Here is a 27,671-nt window from a genome sequence, read left to right on the forward strand (position 1 = left end):
ACTCACAAAGGGTGCATAAAAGCAGGCATCTTAAAAGCAGTGGGGGGTCTCTGAAGTCACATCCAGGGTGGACTGTCCGGTCAGGCAGTAGCGCTGATGCTGTAGAGGAGAAGCGGCGATCTCCTGTTGCGAGGCAGGGGACGTGCTGATTCTCAGCGGTGGTGATGCAGCGTGGGTCCGCCGGTCGGATGGTCGTGACGTCACTTCCCGAGACACCAGGGAGATCGCAACGCGTCGCCGTTCTATCTCCCTGGTATCTCGGGAAGTGACATCACGACCATCCGACCGGCGGACCCACATTGCATCACCACCGCTGAGGATCAGCACGTCCCCTGCCTCGCAACAGGAGATCGCCGCTTGTCCTCTACAGCATCAGCGCTACTGCCTGACCGGACAGTCCACCCTGGATGTGACTTCAGAGACCCCCCACTGCTTTTAAGATGCCTGCTTTTATGCACCCTTTGTGAGTAAGATTCTTGTGTGTCCAATAAACTACCTGTATTGCTACACTTAGATCGGCGCTTGGCCCTCTCTCTCTCTCTTTGGATTTATACAGGGTTGCTTCACCCTCTACAAGCCGGCAGCCAGCAAAGTGTTCAAGCAATCTTACTGGACTTACACCATTTGCCCATATCATAGACTATTGCAGCAACCCGCACAGTCCGAATGCGCCAATCTCTCCCCCCCCCCCCCCCTCTAAGACACATGAAAGCCCGCATGGAGTTTGCTAAAAAAACACCTGAAGGACTCCAAGATGGTGAGAAATAAGATTCTCTGGTCTGATGAGACCAAAATAGAACTTTTTGGCCTTAATTCTAAGCGGTATGTGTGGAGAAAACCAGGCACTGCTCATCACCTGTCCAATACAGTCCCAACAGTGAAGCATGGTGGTGGCAGCATCATGCTGTGGGGGTGTTTTTCAGCTGCAGGGACAGGACAACTGGTTGCAATCGAGGGAAAGATGAATGTGGCCAAGTACAGGGATATCCTGGAAAAAAACCTTCTCCAGAGTGCTCTGGACCTCAGAGTGGGCCGAAGGTTTACCTTCCTACAAGACAAGACCCTAAGCACACAGCTAAAATAACGAAGGAGTGGCTTCACAACAACTCCGTGACTGTTCTTGAATGGCCCAGCCAGAGCCCTGACTTAAACCCAATTGAGCATCTCTGGAGAGACCTAAAAATGGCTGTCCACCAACGTTTACCATCCAACCTGACAGAACTGGAGAGGATCTGCAAGGAGGAATGGCAGAGGATCCCCAAATCCAGGTGTGAAGGACTTGTTGCATCTTTCCCAAAGACTCCTGGCTGTATTAGATCAAAAGGGGGCTTCTACTAAATACTGAGCAAAGGGTCTGATATTTCAGTTTTTCTTTTTTAATAAATCTGCAACAATGTCAACAATTCTGTGTTTTTCTGTCAGTATGGGGTGCTATGTGTACATTCATGAGGAAGAAGAATGAACTTAAATGATTTTAGCAAATGGCTGCAATATAACAAAGAGTGAAAAATTTAAGGGGGTCTGAATACTTTCCGTACCCACTGTGTGTGTATATAAAAAAATTTTTTTTATTTATTAGGCCTGCGGAATACAATCGCCGAAGTCTCCTCAGGGATATCCGGGATGTGATATATACATGGCGGTGTATGGAGGTCTCAGGGATATCCGGGATGTGATATATACATGGCGGTGTATGGGGGTCTCCTCAGGGATGTGATATATACATGGTGGTGTAACACCCTGAGGAGACCCCCATACACCACCATGTATATATCACATCCTGGATATCCCTGAGGAGACCCCCATACACCGCCATGTATATATCACATCCATGAGGAGACCGCCATGTATATATCACATCCTGGATATCAATGAGAAGACCCCCATACACTGCCATGTATATATCACATCCCGGATATCCCTGAGGAGACCTCCATACACCGCCATGTATTTATCACATCCCTGAGGAGACCTCCTATATGCTTGCAGTGCACGATGCAGGGCTTGCAGGCCATGACAGGGTCCAGGGAAGTGTCCTTTAAAATCAAATAAAAATAAAATTGATCCTTTAATTTGTGACTGCTTGATTGTAGGTTTGTTTTTTTTATAAAGTTTTGAAAACCATTACTGCCGGTTCACACTGATCCGACTTGTCAGGCGACTTGGTCGCCTGACAAGGAGCTTCCAATGCTGTGCAATGGAACCGTTCTAATCAGAGCGACTCAAGTCGCTCCGACTTAGAAAAAGGTTCCTGCACTATTTTTTTGCAAAGTCGGAGCAACTTGCATTGACTTCTATTATGAGAAGACATTGCAAGCCGCGCTGAAGTCGCGCTGCACGGGCGACTTCATTATTCGCCCGAAGTCGCAGCGACTTCGAGTCGGATTTGTGTGAACCGACTCTACGGCAGTAATCGTGATGCATCGTGGAATCGAATCGTAGCCCTAATAATTGTAATCGAATCGTGAGGTAAGTGAAGAGGCGCAGCCCTAGATTATTTATATATATATATATATATATACATATATAAATAAAATAAAATACACACACACTTTTTTTTTTTTTTAATAATAATGTCACACTAAACTTCCAAGGCACATTTGAATGGCTGCATTTTTCTCGTTAATTTTTTGGTGATGCTGCTGTGCAATACAGAAGCAGTTATAAAAAAATAAAACTAACATCTTAGAATTTAACATCTTCTGGAGGAGTCCATTTATGAACAATAGGATTTCAATATAAAAATAAATAATGTAATTGTCCCTACGCTGGTGGGTGTGGTAAAATAGGGATTGCTAATCAGCAACTACTAGGAGACTACTTCTTGGTGAAGGTGTGGATTCATTTATAAATTAAATGGTAAGTTCTCCTCCTATGATAATGATTTACCGATGGAACTGTGAGGAAAAAATAAGGAATTATATATAAAAAGATACACAGGATCTTGTACTACAGGCGATATTTTCATGGAAAGCTGGCAAACGAGGGCACGACAGAAAGGGGAGCACAGCACTTTCATCAGCCGGTTATATTTTTGCACTGATTGCACCTATAAAGAAACAATTACTGCACAGACGATTCACAGTACTTTATGGACTTTTGATTTTTTAATTTATATGTTAAGATTTTTATTTATGTTTTATGGTAAAAAAAAAAAAATACTGACAGCTCCTGATCTTCATAACCATTGAGTTATACTGCCCCCTACAGGAGTAAGACACTAGGCAGAAAAAAAAAATCTGGCTACGCCTATGGGCAGTCCCAGGGGGTATACTCCCTCTCCCTGCTATAGATACTCAGTTTTGTTACAAGCAGTGTCAGAAGAATTACAACTCCATAGAGGGGTGGGTGCTGTGTCCGTCAATGAACATCAGAGAAATGGATTTTACAGAAAGTCAAAAATCCCATTTTCTCTTTCGTTCATTGACGAACACAGCTCCTGATCTTCATAATCATTGGGACGTCCCAAAGCAGTGTTAAACATGAGGGGTGGGAACAGCAAAAAAAATTCCCAAGGCTAAAAACAGTAGCCAATCAGGCAACAGGCTCTTAACCAAAACAACTGGAGCCCACCTGGAAAAAACAATACACCCTCAAAGAAGATCAAGTCCTCTAAACAGCAGCCTGCAAAACCTTGCGGCCAAAAAAGCACCCACAGATATCAACACATCCACTTTATAGAACTTTGTGAAAGTGAGCACAGACGACCAGGTAGCCATCTTGCAAACCTGCGTCACTGATGATGGAAGGCCCAAATGGCACCGAGCGCCTAATTAGAGTGTGCCTTGATAGGGAAAGGAGGAATCTGACCCTTGATGGAATAGTCCTGAATCCCCATCTGTCTGACCCATTTGGAAATGGCCGCAGAGGAAGCAGACAACCCTTTCCGAGGCCCATCCGTGAGCAAAAATAGCCGAATTCCTAAAAGACCCTGTAGCTGCCACGTACACCCCCCTAATTGCCCGGACAACATCCAAGGCATGCAAGGCAATTTCCTTCGGATGATTCGGCCTTGGACACAGGAAATGTAACACGATGTCTTCATTAAAAATGAGAGACAACCTTTGGGAGGAACGAGGGACAGGAGCAAAGAACCATCATATCTCTGAATCACCAAGTAAGGCGGACAGGATAATGCCCCCAATTCAGACTGCGTGCATAGGTGATAGCCACCAAAAATGCCACCTTCTGAGAAAGTGTAAGCAGGGTAATCTCCTGAAGATTCTCAAAAAGGAGGTGGCACCTGGCCCTTGATAGTACTCAAGGCCAATTTCTGTTCAACCCTCTGTTGAAGGAAGGCCGAAATCTGAGCCACGAGAAGGAGCAAGGATGAACCCCAAGAGACTCACACTACGCAAATGTACACCTTCGTACGGTGGTGGATCTTCCTAGATTTTAACAGTGTTGGAATCGCTGACTCAGCTAAACCTCTATTCACCAGCGACTGTAAAGCATGTAGGTAGATTGGTCCGTGGGACAGCAGGTCCTCCCTGAGAGGAAGCTTCCAAGGAACGTCGGTGACCAGCCACACCAGATCGGCATACCAAGCCGTCCAATGTCCAGGCACAGTCCGATAGCTCAGAGTTCCAAGACATTGATCATCAGTCTGGACTCTTCCAGTGTCCAGATCCCCTGAGCAGAATTCTTGCCGAGGACGCCCCACTGGCTGGCATCAGAGGTGACCACTGTCTTATACAAAGGAATGAAGGATTTGCCAAGCCAAAGTGCCAGAGAATGAAGCCACCATATCAGGGACTCCTAAGGCCGAGTCCAGAGTCGGACCCAGATAGTCCAGCTTTGTGGACCAAAACAGAGCAGACTTCGGAAAATTCAAAAATTGAGTTCAGTCAAGACCTTTTAAGAAGTCTGGTCCACAGACCAGCATTTAAGCCGCAAAAAAGACAGCGAAAGACCACTGCCGAAACAGAGAGCCGAGCCACTAGGGGAGCCGCATCCAAAGAGGCATCGCAGATAAACTAAAGCCCCTAGACCACCTGATTCAACAGCTCAGCAAAGGCAGGGAGGGGGGGGGGGGTTGTTCTCCCTCTAGGTCACAGCATGAAAGCTTAGCCCACTCAGTCAGAGCTTGCGACACCAGGGCAATCCTGTCAGCCGGACCCTTAAAGGCCGGAGACTCTTCAACCAGAATCATGGTTGCCTTGCTCAATCTGGAAACCGGAGGGTCCACCACCGGTGGATCAGTCCACTTCTTAAGAAGGGACTCCTCAAAGGGGTAATGCACAGTATATCCCTTAGGGACCCCAAGGGGATGCTTTGGTCATCCCCACTTTTTTAGCGACAATTCAGCGTCCTCCATCTTCAAGGTCTCATGCAGATACAATCAGTGCTTCCACCAGCTTCTTTTCGTGCGCGGTTGCATATGTGGAGGAATCATGCTCACTATCTGAGGATTCTGGGCGCATGGTCGCAGACCCAGTAGGGTGACCCACGTCCGCGGCTGCTGAATCAGATTCAGGATCTGATGAAACAGATGAAGCAGGGGAAGGTGGGGGGTGATTTTTGCTAGCCCGTCGCCCAAAAACCACCTTCACCCACGACACAAAGGACTCCAGGACTGCCGTCAATGCATCGATAAATGGTTGGGATCCGGAGGGCCCCGCAACCTCAGAGAGGGGGGTCAGGTGGAGAGATGTGCTCCAAAGACTCCACCAGGGGGACCCCACAAAAAGTGTAACACACTGCATAGGGACAACCCCCACCGCTCTGGCAGCACCACCTGGTTGCCAGGCACAAGTACTAAGTGCTCCTCAGCAGAGAGGAAGAGAACCCCACCAGACTCACCACCCAGCAGAAACAGGCACCTGCAGCCACCAGGATAGTCTGCACTCCATATGCAGCCATCAGGAAGTGAAAAAAGATCCAGGAGTCAGCACCAGTGGATGAGGAGGGGCTCCCGTGGCCGAAATTGCCGCCCAGAGGGCTCCACTGTCATGGCCGCCACTATTTTCAATGGCAAACCTATGTTTCTATGCATGGCAGCCATTTTGCAGAAAGGGTACAGCAAAGTGGCAGCACCATGAGGCTTCGAGGAACCCAGGAGGACAGGACCCTGGACAGACCCCCCCCCCAGGACAGACCCCCCCCCCCCACCAGGTACACCCCCCCGCACAGTGGATCATCCGGTGGCCGGCGGCGCGCCCCCATCGCAAGCACGGCACCCTGCCCCCACCCCAGGAGGTGGACCAGACTACCAGCACAGCCCCAGCATAAGTGTGGGGGGGGGGGTAGGGGGATGCCTGACGGGAAGGAAGAGAACCCAGGGTTGTGACAGTCCCACAGAGTGGCCCATGTCCACCCCAAAACCCTCCGGGGGGGGGGGGGGGGAAGAGGAAGGACAGCTACTCTACCAGGAACCAGTCGGGCACCGCTCCATACAGAACGCCTCACCATCTAAATGGGGGGGCTGTCGGGCAGTAGGAAAGCTGCGACTATCGTATGCAAACTCGCAAGGCGGTTAATGCGCAGGCCAGCCCCTGTCCAGTGGGGCTATGTTGCAGCCGATTGATTTTAGATCTCACAGGTAAAAAACAGAAGACAGCTACTCACCATACCAGGAACCAGACTGGCACCCCTCCAGACAGGACCCCTCGCCATCGAAATGGGGGGTGCTGTTGGCCAGGAGGAACAAATGCGACTCGGGCCGAGACTCGGTCGTATGCGACCTCGCGAGGCATTTAACTCGCAGGCCAGCCCCCTGTCCAGTAGGGCTATGTTGCGGCTAACCTAGCGCTGGGCAGACTGGAGAGACCATTGGATCTAGATTCTCCAGCTCGTCGCCCAGTCTGGCAGTTGATTGTAGATCTCAAAGGAAGAAAAAAAAAAACACACACACACACACACACACACGCACGCACGCACGCACGCACTAAAAAGAACAAAAATTGCCAGGACCAGAGATCCCATCAAGGAACTAGGTCCTTACTCCTGTCTACACAGAAAAAAAACTGAGTACCTATAGCAGGGAGAGGGGGGTATACCCTCCTGGGACTGTCCATAGGCGTAGCCAGATTCTTTTTCGGCCTAGTGTTTAACTCCTGTAGGTGGCAGTATAACCCAATGGTTATGAAGAAGATCAGGAGCTGTGTCTGTCAATGAACAAAAGAGAAAAATGTTTTTTGCATAACAGTTTCTCAATGACATTGCACAATATTGGTTGTTCTATTGTTGCCAAATTGTTTGTGGCAAAAAACATATATTGAACACAGACAGCGCAGGGATCTTACCATTTAATATAAAAATATTTGCAAAATAACTTTCACTGAAAGTGTATCTGTAGTAATAGTCTACTCTTCTTTCAAGGTTTTCGGGTGGCTTATCAGCCCCACTCCAAATCCTCTGATTCACTCCAGTCTGCTGGAGTGGGAGGATGGAGTGATGGTGGCAGCTCACAAAGCGGTGGCCAGCCTGGTGGCAGATGGTAGATGGGACGTTCCGATGCAGAGGCACTGTGAAGAGAAAAAAAAAGTCAGTTGGGAGATCATCTCACAAGCACCTAAGTGAGATGCATCTGCCCACTTCATAGTTCATTCTGACAGATGTCTTTGGGTCGAGGTACATTGATTTCTCTGTTAGGCTCCGTTTCCACTACCGCGGCTACAAAGTCGTGCTACTTCTAGCGCGACTTCGTAGAGAAAGTTGTTTGCGGCTTTCAGTGTGACTTGTCCCTCATTTTAGAGGGAAGTCGCACTGAAGTCGGCCCAAAAGTAGTGCACAAACTACTTTTGAAGTCGCCGCAACTCAAGTCGCGGCAGTGAAAACGGGTCAGATTGAAACAAATGGCTTTTGACTTGCTGTGCGATTTGACGTGTCAAGTCGCACTAGTGGAAACCGAGCCTTACCAAAGAACAACACATGCTAAGCTGTTCATAATTATAATGTAACCTATGCAAAAAAAAAAAAACACACATAGGGTTACATACACCAGAAAATATTTTTCTACACATCAGCTGAGATTGAGAAAGACATACTTGAAGGTTGATTTACTATACCTGGAGAGTGCAAAATATGGTGCAGCTGTGTAGGGTAGCCAATCTTCTTCTAACTTCAGCTTGTTAAATTAGGTTGACAAAAAAAAAAAAAAAAACCTGCAAGCCAATTAGTTTCTATGCAGAGCTACACCAGATTTGACACTCTCCCGTTTTCGTAAATCAACCCCTTGGTGTCCTAAGTGCCAAATAATACAACAAGTTTCAAGCCAATGCAATTTTTTCATCATTCAGTTATATTAAAGGAGGTCTAAACGAAGTACATTTGCCATTAAAAGTGTGATTTAGTTAAACTTTAACACAGAACTTTTGGCACAGTTAGTATGCAAGTAATGTGTCTGCAGACAATCTCAGGAAATAAATGATATTTCTCCATATAAAAGTCAATGCATTAGAATATGTAGTGTTTATCTAATTTTACCGATTCCCTACTGAGCTCTTCAGCACAGCCACAGTATTCAATAAATCTACATGACACCTCGCTTCCCGACCCTGTGATTCTTAGGCAGGCACAGCCCTCTATTTACCGTGACTGATGAAAGCAGCGCTTTATCAAGAATGTGCGTTAACTGACTCTTGTGTTAATTGAAATGATGCAGCACAAACCTCTTCACCAAGGGGCAGTGTTAAACAACTACTTCTTGTTTAATCTGAATTTAAAGTAGACTTTTCATTCTTATTGTTAATAAAGCCCAAACCACCACTCTTCACTGCAACAAAAGACGATCTAATGAAAACAGCCTTTAATGTAGAATCCTCTGGCTAGCTGTGTTTGAGGAAATAGACTGGTCTCTCTGGGAAAAGGAGTCCATGAAAGAACTTAGCACAGCAGATAAATAAAATGACTCCCATGAGAGTAAGGGAAGAGTCTCTGACTCAAGTTTAATGGTCACCGCCATTTTTCCTTCACTGAGCGATCAAAATTAAACTTTTTGTTTTACCCAAGACTATCCATAGAACTACAATGGTGGTCTGAGTTGCATGCATCGTCTACTGCTCTTAGACACCATAATTTAGTGGTGCGTAAAAAAAAAAAAAAAAAAAAAAAAAAAAAAAAAAAGGAGAGAGTTAAGTTCTACTAACCACCCCTGTTTATTTGGATGGCAAATCGAATGATTAGAAGTATTGGCCTATCAGATTTTCTAAGCTCCTTGACTAATTATGCTTATTATTTATGAATTATGATTAAATGACCTTAGCATTTGAAATAGACAATGACAAGCAAATGTAACCACTTCTTGACCAGGCTATAGCCAAAAGACAGCTACAGTGCGGCCGTCCCAATTCTGGGAGGGCATCCATGGACATCTTCCCAGAACCACGCCTTCCCCGTGCACCCACTGCGGCACTCATCCGGCATGCTCTGTAAACACTGTCCTTCGGATAAAGCTGATACAGATTGGGATAAAGGGCCAATCACAGTAGCCCTTTACAATGTTTAGTTGTTTCCAATAATAGCTGATCACATGTAAACAAACTTGCCAGTTATCGGCATTCCTTTTCTCATGAGCGGTCATAGCGCAAGGAGGAGAGATGGTAACCGGCAAGCGTAACGGGACATTTACACTGATAATCAGGGCACTGATCATTTGTGTCCTGACTACAGGGCAGCCCCAATAGCGCCAATCAGTGCACATCAGCAAAGAAGAAAAATTACTTATTTGCAACATTTTATAACAGAAACTAATACATTTTTTTTTATTTCATAGTTTGTCTTTTTTTTTTATTTGTTTAGCAAAATATATAAAAATACATAAAAAAAAAAAAAAACAAAGAAAAAAAAAAAACAGCGGTGATTAAATACCACTAGAAGAAAGCCCTAGCTGTCTCAAAATATTGATAAAGATATGTCATAAGTGTATTGTTGCATGACCGTGCAATTGTCATTCAAAATACGACAGCACTGAAAGCTTGGTTTGGGCAGGAAGGGGGTAAAAGTGCTCAGTATTGAAGTGGTTAAAGTATCACCATTTAAACTGGTTATATATGGCTTAAAAGTAATTGAACATCATTTTAAATAGTCTGATGAATTAAAACAGATGTTTAAAAAGTAATGCATTGCAGTTCATTTTTACCAGTAGCAACCAACTGTAACTGAACTCTTTCTGGGTCGCCTTCACTAAGCAGCAATAGTTTACTGAAATTTGCACATGACCATTGCCGGTGCTTTACCGAGAAGTCCAAATACTGCTTGTGTACAGATGCTGAGTAAAGTGTGCATCCTTTCTCAGTGCTTCATTAGCACCCTCTGCTGGACTCACCTTTCACTGTGAGCGCTTTCTCTCTCTGCTCTCTCTTTAAGCCAAGCATCAACCCTGCAAGGAGGGATCTGTCTGTTCTTCTCCTCCTTCAGCTTTCTCTCTGCTATAAGGGGGATAGATTATTGAAAAAAATATCTAGTTTAAACTTAAAAAATACATATCCTAATTACCATTTGTGCATTACTGTTAGCAGTGAAAACATAAAAGCACAGGTGCAGCTTTAAAAAAAAAAACAAAAAAAAAAAAAAAAAAAAACTTGGGATCGTCATCAAAAAGTTATTTTAGTAATTCAATTCAAAAAGTGAAACTCTTGGTTCATATAGATGCATTACACACACAGTGATATATTTCAAGCATTTATTTATTTTAATTTAATCTTGTATGGCTTACAGCTCGTGAAAACCCAGAATTCAGTATCTCAGAAAATTAGATTACATAAGATCAATTAAAACACAAAAGACCACAATACACCCTCAAAGAGGACCAGGTCCTCTAAACAGCAGCCTGCAAAACCTTGCGGCCAAAAGAAGCATCCGCAGATGCCAACACATCCACTTTATAGAACTTTGTGAAAGTGTGCACTGACGACCAGGTGGCTGCCTTGCAAACCTGCGTCACTAGAATGACGGAAGGCCCAGGAGGCACTGAGCATCCGAGTAGAGTGCACCTTAACAGGGAAAGGAGGAACCTGACTCTTGATGGAATAGGCCTGAATCACTGTCTGTCAGATCCATCTGGAAATGGTCACAGGAGGAAGCAGACAACCCTTTCCAAGGCCCATTCGTAAGAACAAATAGTGAATCATATTTCCTAAGACTCTGTAGCTGCCAGGTACACCCTAATCGCCCGGACCACCTCCAAGGCATGCAAAACAATTTCCTTCAGTTGTTTTGGCCTGGGACACAGGGAAGGCAACAACATTTCTTTGTTCAAATGAAAATCAGAGACAACCTGAGGAAGGAACGACAGGGGCAAAGAACCCCCTTATCACTGTAAACCACCAAGTAAGGAGAACAACAGGATAACACCACCTTTTCCGACAACCTGCGCGCATAGGTGAAAGCCACCAAAAAGGCCACCTTCTGGAGGACAGAGCACCAAATTAAGGTCCCAAGACGGCAACAGAGACGGGGTCAAGTGCCAAACTCCCTTAAGAAAAGTACGCACCAAAAAGGAGAGTGTGGCCAAGGGCCCTTGAAAGAAGACTGACAAGGTCGACACTTGACTCTTGATAGTACTGAAGGCCAGTTTCTGGTCAACCACCTGTTGAAGGAAGGTCAAGATCCGAGCCAACGAAAAGAAAAGCGAGGATGAACCCCAATAGACTTCCACCATGCAATGTACATCTTTCACATTCAATGTTAGATCTTCCTAGAAGTAGATTTCCTAGCTTTTAAAAGCGTTGGAATCACAGACTCAGTCTAACCTCTATCCATCAGCACCTGGCGTTCAACAGCCAAGCCATCAAAGCCAGCGACTGTAAATCAGGATGGTAAAACTGGTCCTTGGGACAGCAGATCCTCCGAGAGGAAGCCTCCAAGGAACGTCGGCGACCAGCCGCACTAGATCGGCGTACCAAGCCTGGGGCCATTAAGATGGCCGGAATCCCTTCTGCCTCGATCCTGCATAGAAATCTTGGCAGAAGCTTGAGAGGGGGGGCGTGGAGTCGTAAATCAGATGATACTGACCCCCACAGGGCCACCAGCGCATTTGTGGCGTCCGCCAGAGGATCCCCTGACTGAGCCACAAACCTCTGCACCTTTCTTTTGAGCCGGGACACCAACAGATCCACCTCGGAGATGCCCCATCGGAGACACAACTGATGAAACACCTCTGGATGAAGGGACCACTACCCTTAGTCCAACGCTAGCCGGCTGAAGTAATCCGCCTGACAGTTTTCCACCCCGGGAATGCGTACGGTGGAGAGGGCTGGAACGAACCGTTCTGCCCACCTTAGAATCCGGCTACCTCCAGAGCTGCCAGGACACTTCTTGTGCCCTCCTGGTGATTGGCATAAGCCACGGCCGTGGCATTGTCCGATTAAACGCGCATTCGACATCGCTGAAGATGATCTGTCCAATGTTCCAGGCACAGTCTGATTGCTCAGAGTACCAAGACATTGATTGGTAGCCTGGACTCTTTCAGGGTCCAGACCCCCTGAGCAGAAATTCTGCTGAGGACGCCCCCCCGGCCAGACAGGCTGGCATCCGTGGTGACCACTGTCCAATACTAGGGAAGGACGAATTTGCCCAGCACCCGCATGCAAGTCTGGAGGGATTACCATCTGCTGGACAGCAGGAGACAAAATTACAGACTGCAGTTTCTGGAGTTTATCTAGAGGAAGGAACACTAAGAGGAACACTCGGCTAAGGCCGAGTCCAGAGGCATACCCAGATGGTACAGCTTTTTGGGACAGAACCAGAGCAAAACTTTTGAAAATTCATAATCCAGTCAAACACCCTCAAGCTCGTATGGTGATTTCCAGGTTTTCCACAAGAGCAGTAGGAGACTCCGCTCGCAGAGGGAGGTCATCCAAGTATCCCAGTACTGCTATCCCCCATTGGCGTAACAATGCTAGCACCAGGGCAACACTTTCTTAAAGCCCCAAGGAGCAGAAGTGAGACCAAAGGGTAACGCCCCAAACTGATAATGCTCCTCTCCCACAGCAAAGCGGAGGAGGCGCTGGAGACAGACACATCTTGGAATGTGAAGGTAAGCATCCTTGATGTCGATGGAGGCAAGAAAAACCCCTCTGACGCAGGGAAGCCACCACCGTGCAAATGGACTCCATTCCGAGCATCTGCACCAGCACAAAGCAGTTCAGCGTCTTAAGGTCCAGAATTGGACGCATCTTGCCTTCCTTCCTGGGGACTGTAAACAGGTTTGATTAAAACCCCTGAAAACATTCTGAAGTTGGAACCAGGAGCATCACCCTTTAAAGTAAACGGTCTTGCACTGCCCCAAAAAGAGCCTGTAAGTGGACCAGGGACAGTTGCACGTTGGAGAGAAGAACCTTACCGGAGGGTAAGAAGGAAACTCGATCTTGTAGCCGGACTGAATAACCTCGTGGACCCACCTGACTTGTACCAAGGGAGTCCACATGTCCGAGAACCAGCGAAGACGTCCCCCCCACCCCAGATACGGGTGATGGCGCACCTTCATTCTGAAGGAGCCTTGTCCGCAGGTCTGGAGAAGCCCGCTCTTGACTTGCCAGACCAAGTTGGCTTGGATCCTCCAGAAACGGCCCCGATCCTTTGTCAGTCAACGCGGGGGGACGAAAAAAAAAAAAAAAAAAAAAATTATGAGCCCAGAAGGAGGGCTCACATTTACAACGAGGGTCCTTGTCTTTAGTAGCCTGCGGAAGAAAGGTACTCTTCCCCCTGTGAGACCTTTAATGATGTCATCCAGGGTAGCACTAAACAGGCGATCTCCTTGAAAGGGAAGATCAGTTAAGGCCTTTTTAGAAGTCTGGTCCGCAGACCAGCATTTGAGCCAAAAGACACTAGGGACCACTACCGAAACAGAGCCGAACCACTAGGGGAACCACATCCAAAGAGACATCACAGGTAAACTGCAGTCCCTGGACCAGCTGGTCTGCCAGCTCAGCAAAATCAGGGCGATCTCCTTGAAAGGGAAGATCAGTTAAGGCCTTTTTAGAAGTCTGGTCCGCAGACCAGCATTTGAGCCAAAAGACACTAGGGACCACTACCGAAACAGAGCCGAACCACTAGGGGAACCACATCCAAAGAGACATCACAGGTAAACTGCAGTCCCTGGACCAGCTGGTCTGCCAGCTCAGCAAAATCAGGGGGAGCTGTTCTCCCTCCAGGTAATGGTGCAAAAGCCCAGCCCATATGGTCAGAGTCTGCGACACCAGGGCAATGGTGAATAACCAGCCTCAGTACCGAACCAGCTAGGAAGTACATATTGCGGGCCACAGCCTCTGCCTTCCTGTCAGCCGGGTCCTTAATGGCCTGGGACTCTTAAACCGGAATCATGGTTGCCTTGTTTATTCTGGAAACCATGGTTGCCTTGTTTAATCTGGAAACAAGAGGGTCCACCCCCGGTGGAACAGTCCACTCTTAAGAGACTTCTCATAGGGGGTATGGCCTAGCAAAAGCGCTCAGGGACCCCAAGGGGCTTATCCCCACTATTTAGTGACAATTCTGTCAAAATAGGAGGGGAAAGGGAACACCTTTGTCGCTCTGGATGGCTTGTGAATGCCAAAGGGAACCTGCGCCTCTGCCGCAGATGCGTCCTCCATCTTTAGGATCTCACGCACAGCTACAATCAGTGCCTTTTCCTACGCGGTTGCAGAAGTGGAGGAATCCTCCTCACCATCTGAGTATTCAGGGCGTGTGGTCGTAGACCCAGCAAGGTGACCCACGTCCACGGCGGCCGAATCAGATTCAGGATCTGATGAGACAGATGAGACAGGGGAAAGCAGGGAGCGCTATTTGCCAGCCCATCGTCCAAAAGTCACATCCTCCCATGACCCCAAGGACCCCAGTCAGTGCATCGATGGATGGATGGATGAGACCCGGAGGGACCCGCAGCCTCAGAGGGGAGATCAGGTGGGAAGATGTGCTCAAAAGACTCCATGAGTCACCAGGGGGATACCACAAAACAGTGTAAAACACTGCTAAGGGACAACCCCCACTGCTCTGGCAGCCCACCCGGTTGCCAGCCACAGAGCACCAATCAATCCTCAGTTGAGCGGGAGAGGACCCCACCAGACTCACCACCCCGCAGAAACCAGGCATTGCAGCAACCAGGAGAATCTGCACTCCACAAACTGCAATCAGGAAATGAAAAGATCCAGGAGTCAGCACCAGGGGATGAGGAGGGGCTCCCACCGCTGAAATCGCAGCCCAGAGGCATGGCCACCGCTATTTTCAATGGCAAACCACAGAAAAATGGCCGCCAGAGTACACAAACATGGCCGCTGTGCTTTAAGCACACAGGCTACAAGAAAATGGCACCCCACGCAGCACCACGAGGCTCCCAGGAGGGATCCCTGGGCATCCGAAAATGGCAGGCAGGAAGGGGGCCCTGGCAGGAGCCTCCACCAGGTACAGCCACCCCGATCGCCAATGGCGCAACCCCCCCCCCGTCCCCCCATCCCCAGCACAGCACCCTGCCCCCACCATAGGAGGTGGACCAGGCGCCACCTCACATCCCCCGCTTTAGTAGAGGGCGGCAAGATGGCCCACAGGGACCACCAGACCGATGAGGTGGTGCGTATGGGGAAGGAGGGGTTTGACCGTCGCATGGAGGGGCCCACATCCACCCCAAAACTCTACAGGGGGAGACAGTTACTTGCCATACCAGAAACCAGGCACCAGACAGAACCTCCTCTCCATCGGAATGGGAGGCTGTCGGCCAGGAGGAACGCTGTGACACAGGCCGAGACCTGGTCTTATATGACCTTGTGAGGCATTGAACTTGCAGGCCAGCCCCCGCCAAGTGGGGCTATATCGAGGCCGTCCGTCCTTCTCCCTCGGATGATCACAGAGGCTATGTGACCCTGCTATATAGGATCGCATGTCTCTGTATTCATCTCACAAGCCACACACCCCCATGGTTAGAATCACTCCCCTAGGCTTACATTTAACCCCTTGATCAACAATAGTATTAACCCCTTCCCAACCAATGGCCTTATTACAGTAACAGTGCATATTTTTAGCACTGATTACTGTAGTAATGTCACTGGTACCCCCCAAAAGTGTCAAAAATGTCAGTTCGGGGTCTGATCTGTCCGCTGCAATGTCACAGTCCCAAAAAAAAATAAAAAATATATAAATATAATCGCAGATCGCCGCCATTACTAGTAAAAAAATAAATAAATAAAAATGACATAAATCTTTCCCATAGTTAGTAGACGCAATAACTTTTGCGCAAACCAATCAAAATACCCTTATTGCGATTATATTTACCAAAAATATGTAGCAGAAAACAAATTGGCCTAAAATGTTAAATTTGATTTTTACATTTTTGAGAATGTTATATAGCAGAATGTGAAAAAAGGACGTCAATTTTATATGGGTACAGCGTCGCAATTGTCTGTTAAAGTAACGCAGTGCCAAATCGCAAAATAGGGCCTGGTCATTAAGCAGCAAAATCTTCTGGTCTTAAAGTGGTTAAACAGAGATCGTCTTTAAAAGTAAAGATGTAATATATGACCACTGTCTTGGTGACCACTAAGACTGGTAGAAATTTCCGCAATAGGAATGCAGATAATCATTGACTAGTTTTCATTGCTATCTATTTTTCATGCTACAAAAGAAAAAATGAACACAATTGTTGCGGTCTGTCCTCGTCTAAGGTTTATCCTCACTTTCAGATCCAATCATCACAGCCAATGGGACAGAAAGTAAACATTAAATTCTCCAGTAAGGACATGGATGGTAAAGGATATTCAACAAAGGTTCTATACCTTCCCCTGTGATATCTGCATTATGTTTTACAACCAAATGAACATACATATTATATGATTCATAGAAAACGTATTACCTTAAAGTGATTGTAAAGAGGAAATCTGAGCAAAGCAGTCATTTCTTTAGGGTTTACTTGCCTCTCTCCAAAGCACTGTCATTTCTCTCCGCTGTCTAGGTAACCCTTTCGCTGCCAGATCCGAACATCATACAGACCTGATAGCAGGAGGTTTCACACACACTCTGGTAGCTGCAGCCATCAGGATTGTGTGTAAAATGGACAGGCAGAGTCCTGACTGTCAGGTGGCTGCAGTGCCGACCAATTGCTTCCAGACACCCCCAGCAATGCCTCCACCCCCCCCATTTGTATTCCAAGTTCCGCTTGCCTATCTGCTGGCCCAGGACTGACATGACAGGTGCCAGCTTGAAGAGGGGAGGGAGAAGAGCGGACACATCTCTCCTCTCTTTTCTGTGACGCGGAAAGCAATGTATATGACATCACTTCCGGATCACCCTGTCACTTTCCACGGCTAGCATAGCCAAAAAACTGAATTTTTGTAAAATTCCTTTCTCTGAGTCCTCTGACAGTCGCCGCCGCCTCTAAGTCATCACTGTTGGGTATTGACTTCCTCTCCGCAGGAGAAGCTAGGCATAAAGACTTAGTCAAAAGAACAAAGGCATTTGCATATACACACCCATGGGGGCTGTCCCATCTGGTCAATACCCCCCTGCAGTGACCACTCCTAACTCAGTTTGGTAGCATAGCAGTAGGTAATAAGAACACAACCCCAAAAGAGGGGCAGGGGCGGCGACTGTCGGAGGACTCAGAGAAAGGAATTTTACAGGTAAGATTTTACAAAAATTCAGTTTTCTCTTACGTCCTCCGACAGTCGCCGCCGCCTCCAAGTCATCACTGTTGGGATGTCCCAAAGCAGTATAGACATGAGGGGTGGGAGACGCAACCGTAGAAAAGGCAACGCAGTACCCACATCAGAGAAAGGAACCTTACATGCACAGTAAGAGAACCTGCTGGGCAACAGAAAACAATGCTCAACAGGAGCAACAGCCCAGGAAAACAAACACCAACAGCCAGGGACCCACAAAAAAACAAGGGTCCTTCATGGCACTGCCGCACTGAGAACCTTACGGCCAAAGGAGGCATCAGTTGACGCCAGAACATCTACTTTGTAGAACTTGGAAAAAGTGTGCACCGACGACCAAGTCGCAGCCTTGCACACCTGGGCCACCGAGGCCCGATGCCAATAGGCCCAGGACGCAGTCACAGATCTGGTAGAGTATGCCTTAACAGGGAAGGGTGGAACCCGTTCCTTCAAAGCATAAGCATGTTCAATGGTCTGTCTGATCCATTTGGCAATAGTCGCTGCAGACGCAGCCATGCCCTTCCGAGGTCCCTCAGGAAGGACAAAGAGGGAATCCGTCTTCCGAAAGGATTCCGTAGACAGGTAAACCCTGATCGCCCTGACCACATCCAAGGAATGCAGAGCAACCTCCTTAGGATGCTTAGGCTTCGTACAAAGTGAAGGCAGGACTATGTCCTCATTAATGTGGAACTCAGAGATCACCTTAGGAAGGAAGGAGGGATGCGGACGCAAAACCACCTTATCCTTGTGAACCGCCAAGTACGGAGAACGGCAAGACAACGCCGCCAGTTCCGATACCCTGCGAGCCGAAGTGATCGCCACCAAAAAGGCAACCTTCTTAGACAGCAGAGGTAACGATATCTCCCGGATGTTTTCAAAGGGAGCAAGCTGCAACACGGACAGAACCAAGTTCAAGTCCCATGGCGGTAAGGGCTCCTTCCTGGGAGGAGCCAAATGTCGCACACCTTGAATAAAAGGTGGGAACCAGGGAATGAGACGCCACAGGGCGTTGGAAAAGAATAGCCAGTGCGGACACCTGGCCTTTTATCGTGGCCAGCGCCAGGCGCTGGTCCACCCCAGACTGGAGGAAGGCCAACACTCTCGACACCGAGTACAAGCGAAGGGAGAACCCCCTGGACTCACACCAAGCGAAATAGACCTTCCAGGTAAGGTAATAGATTTTACCAGTGGAGGTCTTCCTAGCCTTGACAAGGGTAGGGATGACCTCAGGGGAGAGACCCCTGTCCCTCAGGACCTGGGTCTCAACAGCCAGGCCGTTAAAGCCAGCGACTGTAAAGCAGGATGGGAGATTGGACCCTGAGACAGGAGATCTTCCCGCATTGGCAGCCGCCACGGAGGCGCCACTGCCAGGTGAACAACGTTGACATACCAGGACCGGCGTGGCCAGTCCGGCGCCACCAGAATCACTAGGTGTGGATCCGAGGCTAACCTGCGGAGGAACCTGGATAGCAACTGAATCGGAGGAAAGGCATACATCAGACGATACTGATGCCAAGGGGCCACCAACGCATCCGAGGAGTCCGCCAGAGGATCGCGCGTTCTTGCCACGAACCTTTCCACCTTTTGGTTTAACCGAGATGCGAACAGATCCACGTCCGGGGATCCCCACTTCGCACACAGCATTTGGAAGACCTCCGGGTGCAGGGACCATTCCCCCTGGTCCAGGGTCTGGCGGCTCAGATAGTCGGCCAGTTTTCCACACCCGGAATGTGAACTGCCGAAACATGAGTCTCGGCCCAAGACAGAATGTCGGTCACCTCCTGGGCCGCCTGGACACTCCTGGTGCCCCCTTGGTGGTTGATGTAAGCCACTGCGGTAGCATTGTTCGTCTGTACCCGAACAGGACGGCCCCGAAGTCGGTCCGACCACTGGAAGAGAGAGTTTTATCGCTCTCAATTCCAGCACATTTATCGGGAGTGAGGACTCCTCTTCCGACCAAGTGCCCTGGGCAGACAGGTTGCCCAGGACTCCACCCAGCCCGACAGGCTGGCATCCGTGGTAATCACCGTCCACAACAACGGACAGAAGGACTTGCCTGTCGACACCGTCGGGGACTGGAGCCACCACAGAAGAGCCAATCTGGTCTGACGACTCAACGAGACAACCAGATCCAGGGACTGAGGCAGTCTGTCCCACCTGGCCAGGACCTCCGCCTGGAGAGCCCGCGTGTGAAACTGAGCAAAGGGTATCGCCTCGAAGGCCGAAACCATCAACCCCAGGCCTCGCATACAGGTCCTGAGTGACGAGGACGGGTTGTCCCTGAGGGACCTGATCTCGTCCTGCAAGGTCCGGATCTTGTCCTCCGGCAAGAAAACCTTTGCCTGAGCAGAGTCCAGAATCATTCCCAGATAGGGAAGACGAACCGATGGAGACAACGTCGATTTCTGAACGTTGATGGTCCATCCGAACTCCTGTAGCGTCTGCACCGTGGTGGACAGATCGCGCACTAGGTCCTGACTGACACTCGATCTCAGAAGGAGATCGTCCAGGTACCCCAAGACCGCAATGCCCTGTGCCCTTAACAGGCCCAGAACCGGCGCCAACACTTTGGTAAAGACCCTTGGAGCCGAAGCGAGACCGAAAGGTAACGCCACAAACTGATAGTGGTCCTCTGCGACAGCAAACCGAAGGTACCGCTGATGACCCTCGAAAATGGGGACGTGCAGGTACGCATCTTTTAGATCTATCGAGGCCAGGAATTCCCCTGGACTCAGGGAGGCCACCACCGAGCAGAGAGACTCCATACAGAACTTGCGAGCGCGCACGAAGCGGTTCAGCGCTTTTAGGTCCAGAATAGGATGTACTTTGCCCTCCTTCCTGGGCACAGTGAACAGATTGGAATAAAATCCCCGAAACCTGTCCCGATGAGGCACCGGGACAATCACCCCCTGAGCAAGAAGGTCCTGCACCGCTTGGTGTAGGTCCTGCAGACGCCCAGGAGGCAAATGAAGATTTGAGGGAAAGAATCTGTCCGCCGGCCGGGAAAGGAATTCGATCTTGTACCCTGATCGAATGATTTCCTGAACCCACGTGTCCGAAATCCATAGCAGCAAAGGTTGGAGGAAACCGTGCAAACGTCCCCCCACCCCTGAAACGGGTGAGGGCGTCCCTTCAGGCAGAGGCGGACTGACCCGCCGAGCCGGCATTGCCTGACTTCTGCTTGCCCACCCAGGGCTTCTTCTGGCTGCCCTGGGCCTTGAAGGGTTTGCCCTTGGATTGGTTTCCGAAAGGCACGAAAGGACCCCTTAGTGGGTCTAGACGCAGAACCCGCTTGCCACGAAAGGACTTGTTCTTCGGGTTCTGGGGCAGCAAAGTGCTCTTACCCCCTGTGACGCCTTTCACCAGGGTATCCAACGCCTCGCCAAAAAGGCGAGAACCAGCATAGGGAAAATCAGCAACTGTTTTCCGCGAGGACTGGTCGGCCGACCAGCTCTTCAGCCATATCAGTCGCCGATTAAGTACCGAGACACTAGAGAGGCGTGCCACTAAAGGGGCCTCATTTAAGGCCGCATCACACAGATACATGATTCCTTGGTGGATTTGATCCACCATATCCAGGCGGGCAGGCAGAACAGCATCAGACACGAGGTTGCTCCTAAGCACCTTAGTCCAATCAGCCACCGCCTGAGCCACCAAAACGGACGCGAAAATGGGTCTGAGCAACGAGCCCGCCACTGTATAGGAATGGCGGGCTAGAGACTCCAACCGCCGGTCCGTGGGATCCCGAAAAACCGGGGTATCCTCAGAAGGAACCAAGGTAGCCTTGTTCAGCATGGCCACAGTGTGATCCACCTGTGGAGGCACACACCCTGACGCTAGGCAGAAAGAAACTGAGTTGGGAGTGGTCACTGCAGGGGGGTATTGACCAGATGGGACAGCCCCCATGGGTGTGTATATGCAAATGCCTTTGTTCTTTTGACTAAATCTTTATGCCTAGCTACTCCTGCTGAGCGGAAGTCAATACCCAACAGTGATGACTAAGAGGTGGCGACGAGTGTCGGAGGACGTAAGAGAAATGGAAGTATTTCAATGTTATTTGCATTGCAATACATTCAGTGGAGCCCAGAAGAGACTAGCAGGGTAGGAGTGTCCCTTCCCTCCAATCAGCTCTCAGAGCTCTTTTCAGTATATACCTGTAGCTCTCTGCCCGCTGCTTTGTGAGTCTGAAAAATCAAAGTAAGGATGTATAGAACAAATGGCTGCAAGTAAAAAGGTAAAACTTATACAGGACAAAAGACAAGGGTAAGAGAAAAGAAAGCGCCATCTAAATGCAGCATGTAATTGTAACCTTAATAAAAACTCACAAGATCAGTATAAATAGGAGCTCATCAGAGTTCAACACTGGAGGGAAAAGTCCCATCCTGTGGGATTCCCTGTGCCGATGTTGGAGCAGTCATTCCAGGCGACATTGGGCACAGAGGATCCCACAGGACGGGACTTTTCACTCCAGTGTTGAATTTTGATAATGAGCTTATACTTTTACTGATCGTGTAAGTTTCTATAAATGTTTTTTATTAAAGTTACAATTACAAATCCCTGCACTAATTATATGTGAAACAAACTAATTCAGTGCCAACATTAAAGATTACTTGCTGCACTTAGAATACACTTTCTTTTCTCTTCCCCTTGTCTATGTTCTACTAGAGCTGGCTTACTCTACAGAAGGCTGCTGCTAGTGCTTGCATACAGTTTAAGGACTTCCGATGTATACAAACTTTTCTGGGACTATATCTGATGTTCCAAGGACCTTTTCTGAACCCATACTACCTACTGTTTGACATCTTATATAGGAGGATTTGTTTCATCTCTGTATCACCTGAGACTAGTCACTGGGTATATGTAAGGATTTACAACCACTTTAAAATAGTTAGGTTATGTGATTTCTTACCTTCCACTTTAGTCTTTAGTGCAACCAAATCCTGTGCACTCATGTGTGAAAATCGGCAGGAAGGACCAAAGTCACACTGACCTACAGAAAAAAAAAATAATAAAAAAGAGCATTCACACTGCAAATCTAAAATAGGAGTTCTGAATGTCCAAGAACTCAATCCAGCAATCGTATGTAATCCTATTTATGAGTAGTAAAATAAGAAAAGGTTACAATGATCTCTTCTTAGAGAGAATCTATAAGCGCCCATTCACATTGGCGCGACACGACTTGCTGGGGCGACCTGTGAAGTCGCGGTGCACAGCGTGAACCGCGACCTCGGCGCGACTTGCATGGACTTCATATCATTGAAGTCAATGCAAGTCGCCTCCAGGTCGCCCCAAAGTAGTACAGGACCCTTTTTCTAAGTCGGAGCGACTTGTGTCGCTCCTATTAGAACGGGTCCTGTGCAAATCAATGGCAGGCGACCGACTGCGACTTGTCAGGCGACCAAGTCGCCTGACAAGTTACGCTAGTGTGAATGGGGTCTTATACGGTCTAGTTAGCAAGCACATTCAAGTGCCACAACATACCTTTACAGGGCCTAGCTGTCTCCTCCAATACAAAGAAGCTTCCAGAGGCTGCTATGGTAATTGTTTTTCTGAAAATGTGTTTCCAGAGGGCCAGGGAAGCACCCCCTTCTGACAGTGCCCGGGCCTAGCCTTTAGTCACTGTATAACACATGCAGCTTGGTTATTGCCAGTTTACATCTTCTTCAGAGCAAATCCGCAAAAAGCTTTATGGAAACACCAGATAAAATGACTGTTTCTGCCTGGGTTCCTATACCCCACCTACTTCTTACTGATGTTCACTGGGAGATAACATTAAACCTTGAAGAGTAACTCCACCTTTGTTGAGGGGTAAAAAAAAAAAAAAAAAGAAAAAGAAAATTCCCTCTGGGTGTTGTACATTGACAGTATGTTAACAAACTTTGTTGCAAAAATCCTACCTGCTCCTGCTCTGAAGAAAAACAGTTTTTTTTTGTTAATGTGCAAAGGGAACTTAAATGGGAATGACTTTCATTATAATTACCAGATTCACTTGCAATTTTCTAATGAGGAAAATTCAGGATCTGGATCCCTTTACAAGGGATTAACCCTTTTGAAGTATCTCACCAAAAAATACAATTTTTCTTTCAGAAGATGCCTACAATCTGACTTGTATCTTGGTGCAGACTTGTGAGAAAATCAGTAAGCCAAATCACACAAGCAGGACATTATATTTCTGGGGAATTTCTAGTACACCAACTGTGTTGCCATATTGGATTTTTCAGAAAATTACAGCACTGCAGATTAAAAAGGAAAGGTAGTTTGTAATAACATTCAATTACAATATGGCTTGTAATGCAATTGTATATGCTTAATTATTTGCGATTTTTTCCCATGAAGGTGAAGTTACCCTTTAAGCTAGTCTTACACGCATAGATTCATACATTGCTTGATTCCTCCATCCAAACTGTCTAGAATGAAAGGAGGAATCTCTAAGCATCTGCAGCTGTCTGAATACCCAAACTGTGATTGCATCTGATAAGACACAGTTAGGCTGGCCATACACTATACAATTTTCTTGTTCAACTTTCCTTTAGATTTACCAAAACCATGTAATACAAGGTCAAACCTAAACACTTTCAATTTGTATGCAGTCAGGCAGGCCCTTGCACTACATAGTTTAAGGTAAATCTAAAGGAAATTGAATAAGAAAATTGTATAGTGTATGGCCAGCCTTACTGTTCAGCCGAGAAGTTTCCACCTGGCTCAGTCAATTTTTAAATCAACTTTTGTCCAGCTGCATGGTGCCATCAGGGTAACCCAAATCTCCAATTTGAGCTAATCACTGTTAAAACTCAAGTTGTCTATAGCTAGGTTTATAATTTAAACTGCTGCAGCATCTTTAGAAAAAAAAATATTTGATTGAGATCTTTAGGTCCTCACTTTTTATATCAGGATTTACAAGTACCCACCCGTCTGAAGGAAACGTCTGCATAATTTCTTACATTCCTCTTCTGCAAGGATTTCAGCAGCATCTGTAAACAAAAACACAAACCAAACAGCAACGTGTCTTTAGCCAATAAAATCTGAAATATACAGGAGAAACTACAAAGTAGACAAAGCATGCAATAACGCATCTTGGAGACAATCTAAGATCTTATAATGTGCTAAGCTGCCATTTCACCTTACGTCGCTTTGCCTGTGAGGGGCTGACTGCCGCAGTAAATATACTGTGAGCAGTCGGCAAGTGGTTAAAACGTCAAAACGCTCAGATGTGAACAGGGGCCATTGAAATGAATAGGATTTGTCATGTTGGGCGTTTTTTGAGCTGATCCTAGAGCAGAAAAACTTCCCCAAAACGCCTACAAGTGAACTTAGCCTTATTGCTGTCATAAGGAATGTAAAAATCCTTGTGACAGTAATAGGCAGTGACAGGTACTCTTTGTGGAGAGATCTGGGGTCTATAAGCCCGGAACCCCCTCGTCTGCACCTAAAAGCTTGCAAAAAGCCAAGTTTGGCCGTTTTAAATACTGTAATTGTTTTAAAAATATCCACCACCTTTAGGGCACCAGCCACGGGAAGTGATGTCATGACATCGCTTCCAGGTTACTACATAGGACAACCGATCACAGCTGATCCCGGCTTTGTTCGGGTCCTCAGCCAAGCCAGCAGACATGCCGGCTGGTCGCTCAGGCCTCCCGCTGCTTGTAATGGGTGTAGAGCTCTCAACTCTGATCAGGTCATACTACAGATATGAGGGGTGCAAGGCTTTCACCTCTGATCTGGTCAAACTATGGATATGCGGAGCGCTCACCTCTGTACAGGTAATACTACAGATATGGGGGGTGCAAGGCTCTCACCTCTGATCAGGTCATACTACAGATATGAGAGGTGCAAGGCTTTCACCTCTGATCTGGTCAAACTATGGATATGCGGAGCGCTCACCTCTGTACAGGTAATACTACAGATATGAGGGGTGCATGGCTTTAACCTCTGATCAGGTCATACTACAGATATGAGGGGTGCCAAGTTCTCACCTCTGTATAGGTCATACTACAGCTATGAGGGGTGCCAAGCTCTCGCCTCTGATCAGGTAATACTACAAATATGAGGGGTGCAGGGCTCTCACCTCTGATCAGGTCATACTATGGATATGCAGAGCTCTCACCTTTGTACAGGTCATACTACAGATATGAGGGGTGCAAGGCTCTCACCTCTGAACAGGTCATACTACAGATATGCAGGGTGCAGGGCTCTCACCTCTGTACAGGTCGTACTACAGATATGCAGGGTGCAGGGCTCTCACCTCTGTACAGGTCATACTACAGATACAAGGGGTGCAGGGCTTTCACCTCTGAACAGATCATACTATAGATATGAGGGGTGCAGGGCTTTCACCTCTGAACAGATCACACTACAGATATGCAGGGTGCAGGGCTCTCACCTCTGTACAGGTCATACTACAGATATGAGGGGTGCAGGGCTTTCACCTCTGAACAGATCATACTATAGATATGAGGGGTGCAGGGCTTTCACCTCTGAACAGATCATACTACAGATAGGAGGGGTGCAAGGCTCTCACCTCTGAACAGATCATACTACAGACATGAGGGGTGCAGGGCTCTCACCTCTGAACAGATCATACTACAGATATGAGAGGTGCAGGGCTCTCACCTCTGAACAGATCATACTACAGATATGAGGGGTGCAGGGCTCTCACCTCTGAACAGATCATACTACAGATATGAGGGGTGCAGGGCTCTCACCTCTGAACAGATCATACTACAGATATGAGGGGTGCAGGGCTCTCACCTCTGAACAGATCATACTACAGATATGAGGGGTGCAGGGCTTTCACCTCTGTAGAGGTCATACTACAGATATGAGGGGTGCAGGGCTCTCACCTCTGTACAGGTCATACTACAGATATGAGGGGTGCAGGGCTCTCTCCTCTGTACAGGTCATACTACAGATATGAGGGGTGCAGGGCTCTCACCTCTGTACAGGTCATACTACAGATATGAGGGGTGCAGGGCTCTTACCTCTGTACAGGTCATACTACAGATATGAGGGGTGCAGGGCTCTCACCTCTGAACAGATCATACTACAGACATGAGGGGTGCAAGGCTCTCTCCTCTGTACAGGTCATACTACAGATATGAGGGGTGCAGGGCTCTCACCTCTGAATAGATCATACTACAGACATGAGGGGTGCAGGGCTCTCACCTCTGAACAGGTCATACTACAGATATGAGGGGTGTAGGGCTCTCATCTCTGAACAGGTCATACTACAGATATGAGGGGTGCAGGGCTCTCTCCTCTGTACAGGTCATACTACAGACATGAGGGGTGCAGGGCTCTCACCTCTGAACAGGTCATACTACAGATATGAGGGGTGTAGGGCTCTCACCTCTGAACAGATCATACTACAGATATGAGGGGTGCAGGGCTCTCTCCTCTGTACAGGTCATACTACAGATATGAGGGGTGCAGGGCTCTCACCTCTGAACAGGTCATACTACAGATATGAGGGGTGCAAGGCTCTCACCTCTGAACAGATCATACTACAGATATGAGGGGTGCAGGGCTCTCACCCCTGAACAGATCATACTACAGATATGAGGGGTGCAGGGCTCTCACCCCTGAACAGATCATACTACAGATATGAGGGGTGCAGGGCTCTCTCCTCTGTACAGGTCATACTACAGATATGAGGGGTGGAGGGCTCTCACCTCTGAACAGGTCATACTACAGATATGAGGGGTGCAGGGCTCTCACCTCTGAACAGGTCATACCACACTTTCTTACACTTCTGGTGCTGCACTCCATTGAGATGTTTCTTGCGGTTGTGCAGATTGTCCTGAAAAGAGCGGTCACAATAGTCGCAGAAATACCTCTTTCCCATGGCAGATGTGTGCAGCTCCCTAAGATGTTCACTTCCACAACACACAAACACAGTTCCTTCCCGCTCCTCCCACCGAGACGGGAAATACCTGCACGCATGCGCAGTACTCTATACCTCCGAAACTTGCGCGTCCCTCCGAGAAATAATTGATGTGATTGGCTAATGGGCGGAGAATCTTCCCGGAAAGAACGCTGGGTGTTAGTCACGTGATCACACGAAGGAGACGTCACTTCCTACTCAGAGGTCGC

General features: G+C 47.9%; 1 protein-coding gene across 1 annotated transcript; it reads right to left on the reverse strand.

Moving 5' to 3' along the window:
* Positions 1-7,252: 7,252 nt before the first annotated feature.
* On the reverse strand, positions 7,253-27,449 carry ZMAT5 (zinc finger matrin-type 5). Its single transcript, XM_082243582.1, has 5 exons — positions 27,297-27,449; positions 24,491-24,553; positions 22,492-22,572; positions 10,268-10,370; positions 7,253-7,466 (listed from the first exon to the last, which is right to left on the reverse strand). Exons 1-5 carry the CDS (start codon positions 27,421-27,423, stop codon positions 7,337-7,339), a joined length of 504 nt encoding a protein of 167 aa, XP_082099708.1. The 5' UTR covers positions 27,424-27,449; the 3' UTR covers positions 7,253-7,336.
* Positions 27,450-27,671: the final 222 nt, after the last annotated feature.

This window comes from Pelophylax lessonae, assembly GCF_965119305.1.
Source record: "Pelophylax lessonae genome assembly, chromosome: 1".
Taxonomy (NCBI): domain Eukaryota; kingdom Metazoa; phylum Chordata; class Amphibia; order Anura; family Ranidae; genus Pelophylax; species Pelophylax lessonae.

Bases quoted from the DNA above. Each gene is read 5' to 3' on its own strand.
- ZMAT5 (XM_082243582.1), bottom strand. From the start codon at position 27,423: ATGGGAAAGAGGTATTTCTGCGACTATTGTGACCGCTCTTTTCAGGAC. The intron at 24,554-27,296 runs GTGAGAGCCCTG...TTTTGTTTACAG, and splicing joins GTGGTATGACCTGTTCAGAG to ATGCTGCTGAAATCCTTGCA. The intron at 7,467-10,267 runs GTGAGTCCAGCA...TTCTCTTCACAG, and splicing joins GAAAGCGCTCACAGTGAAAG to TGCCTCTGCATCGGAACGTC.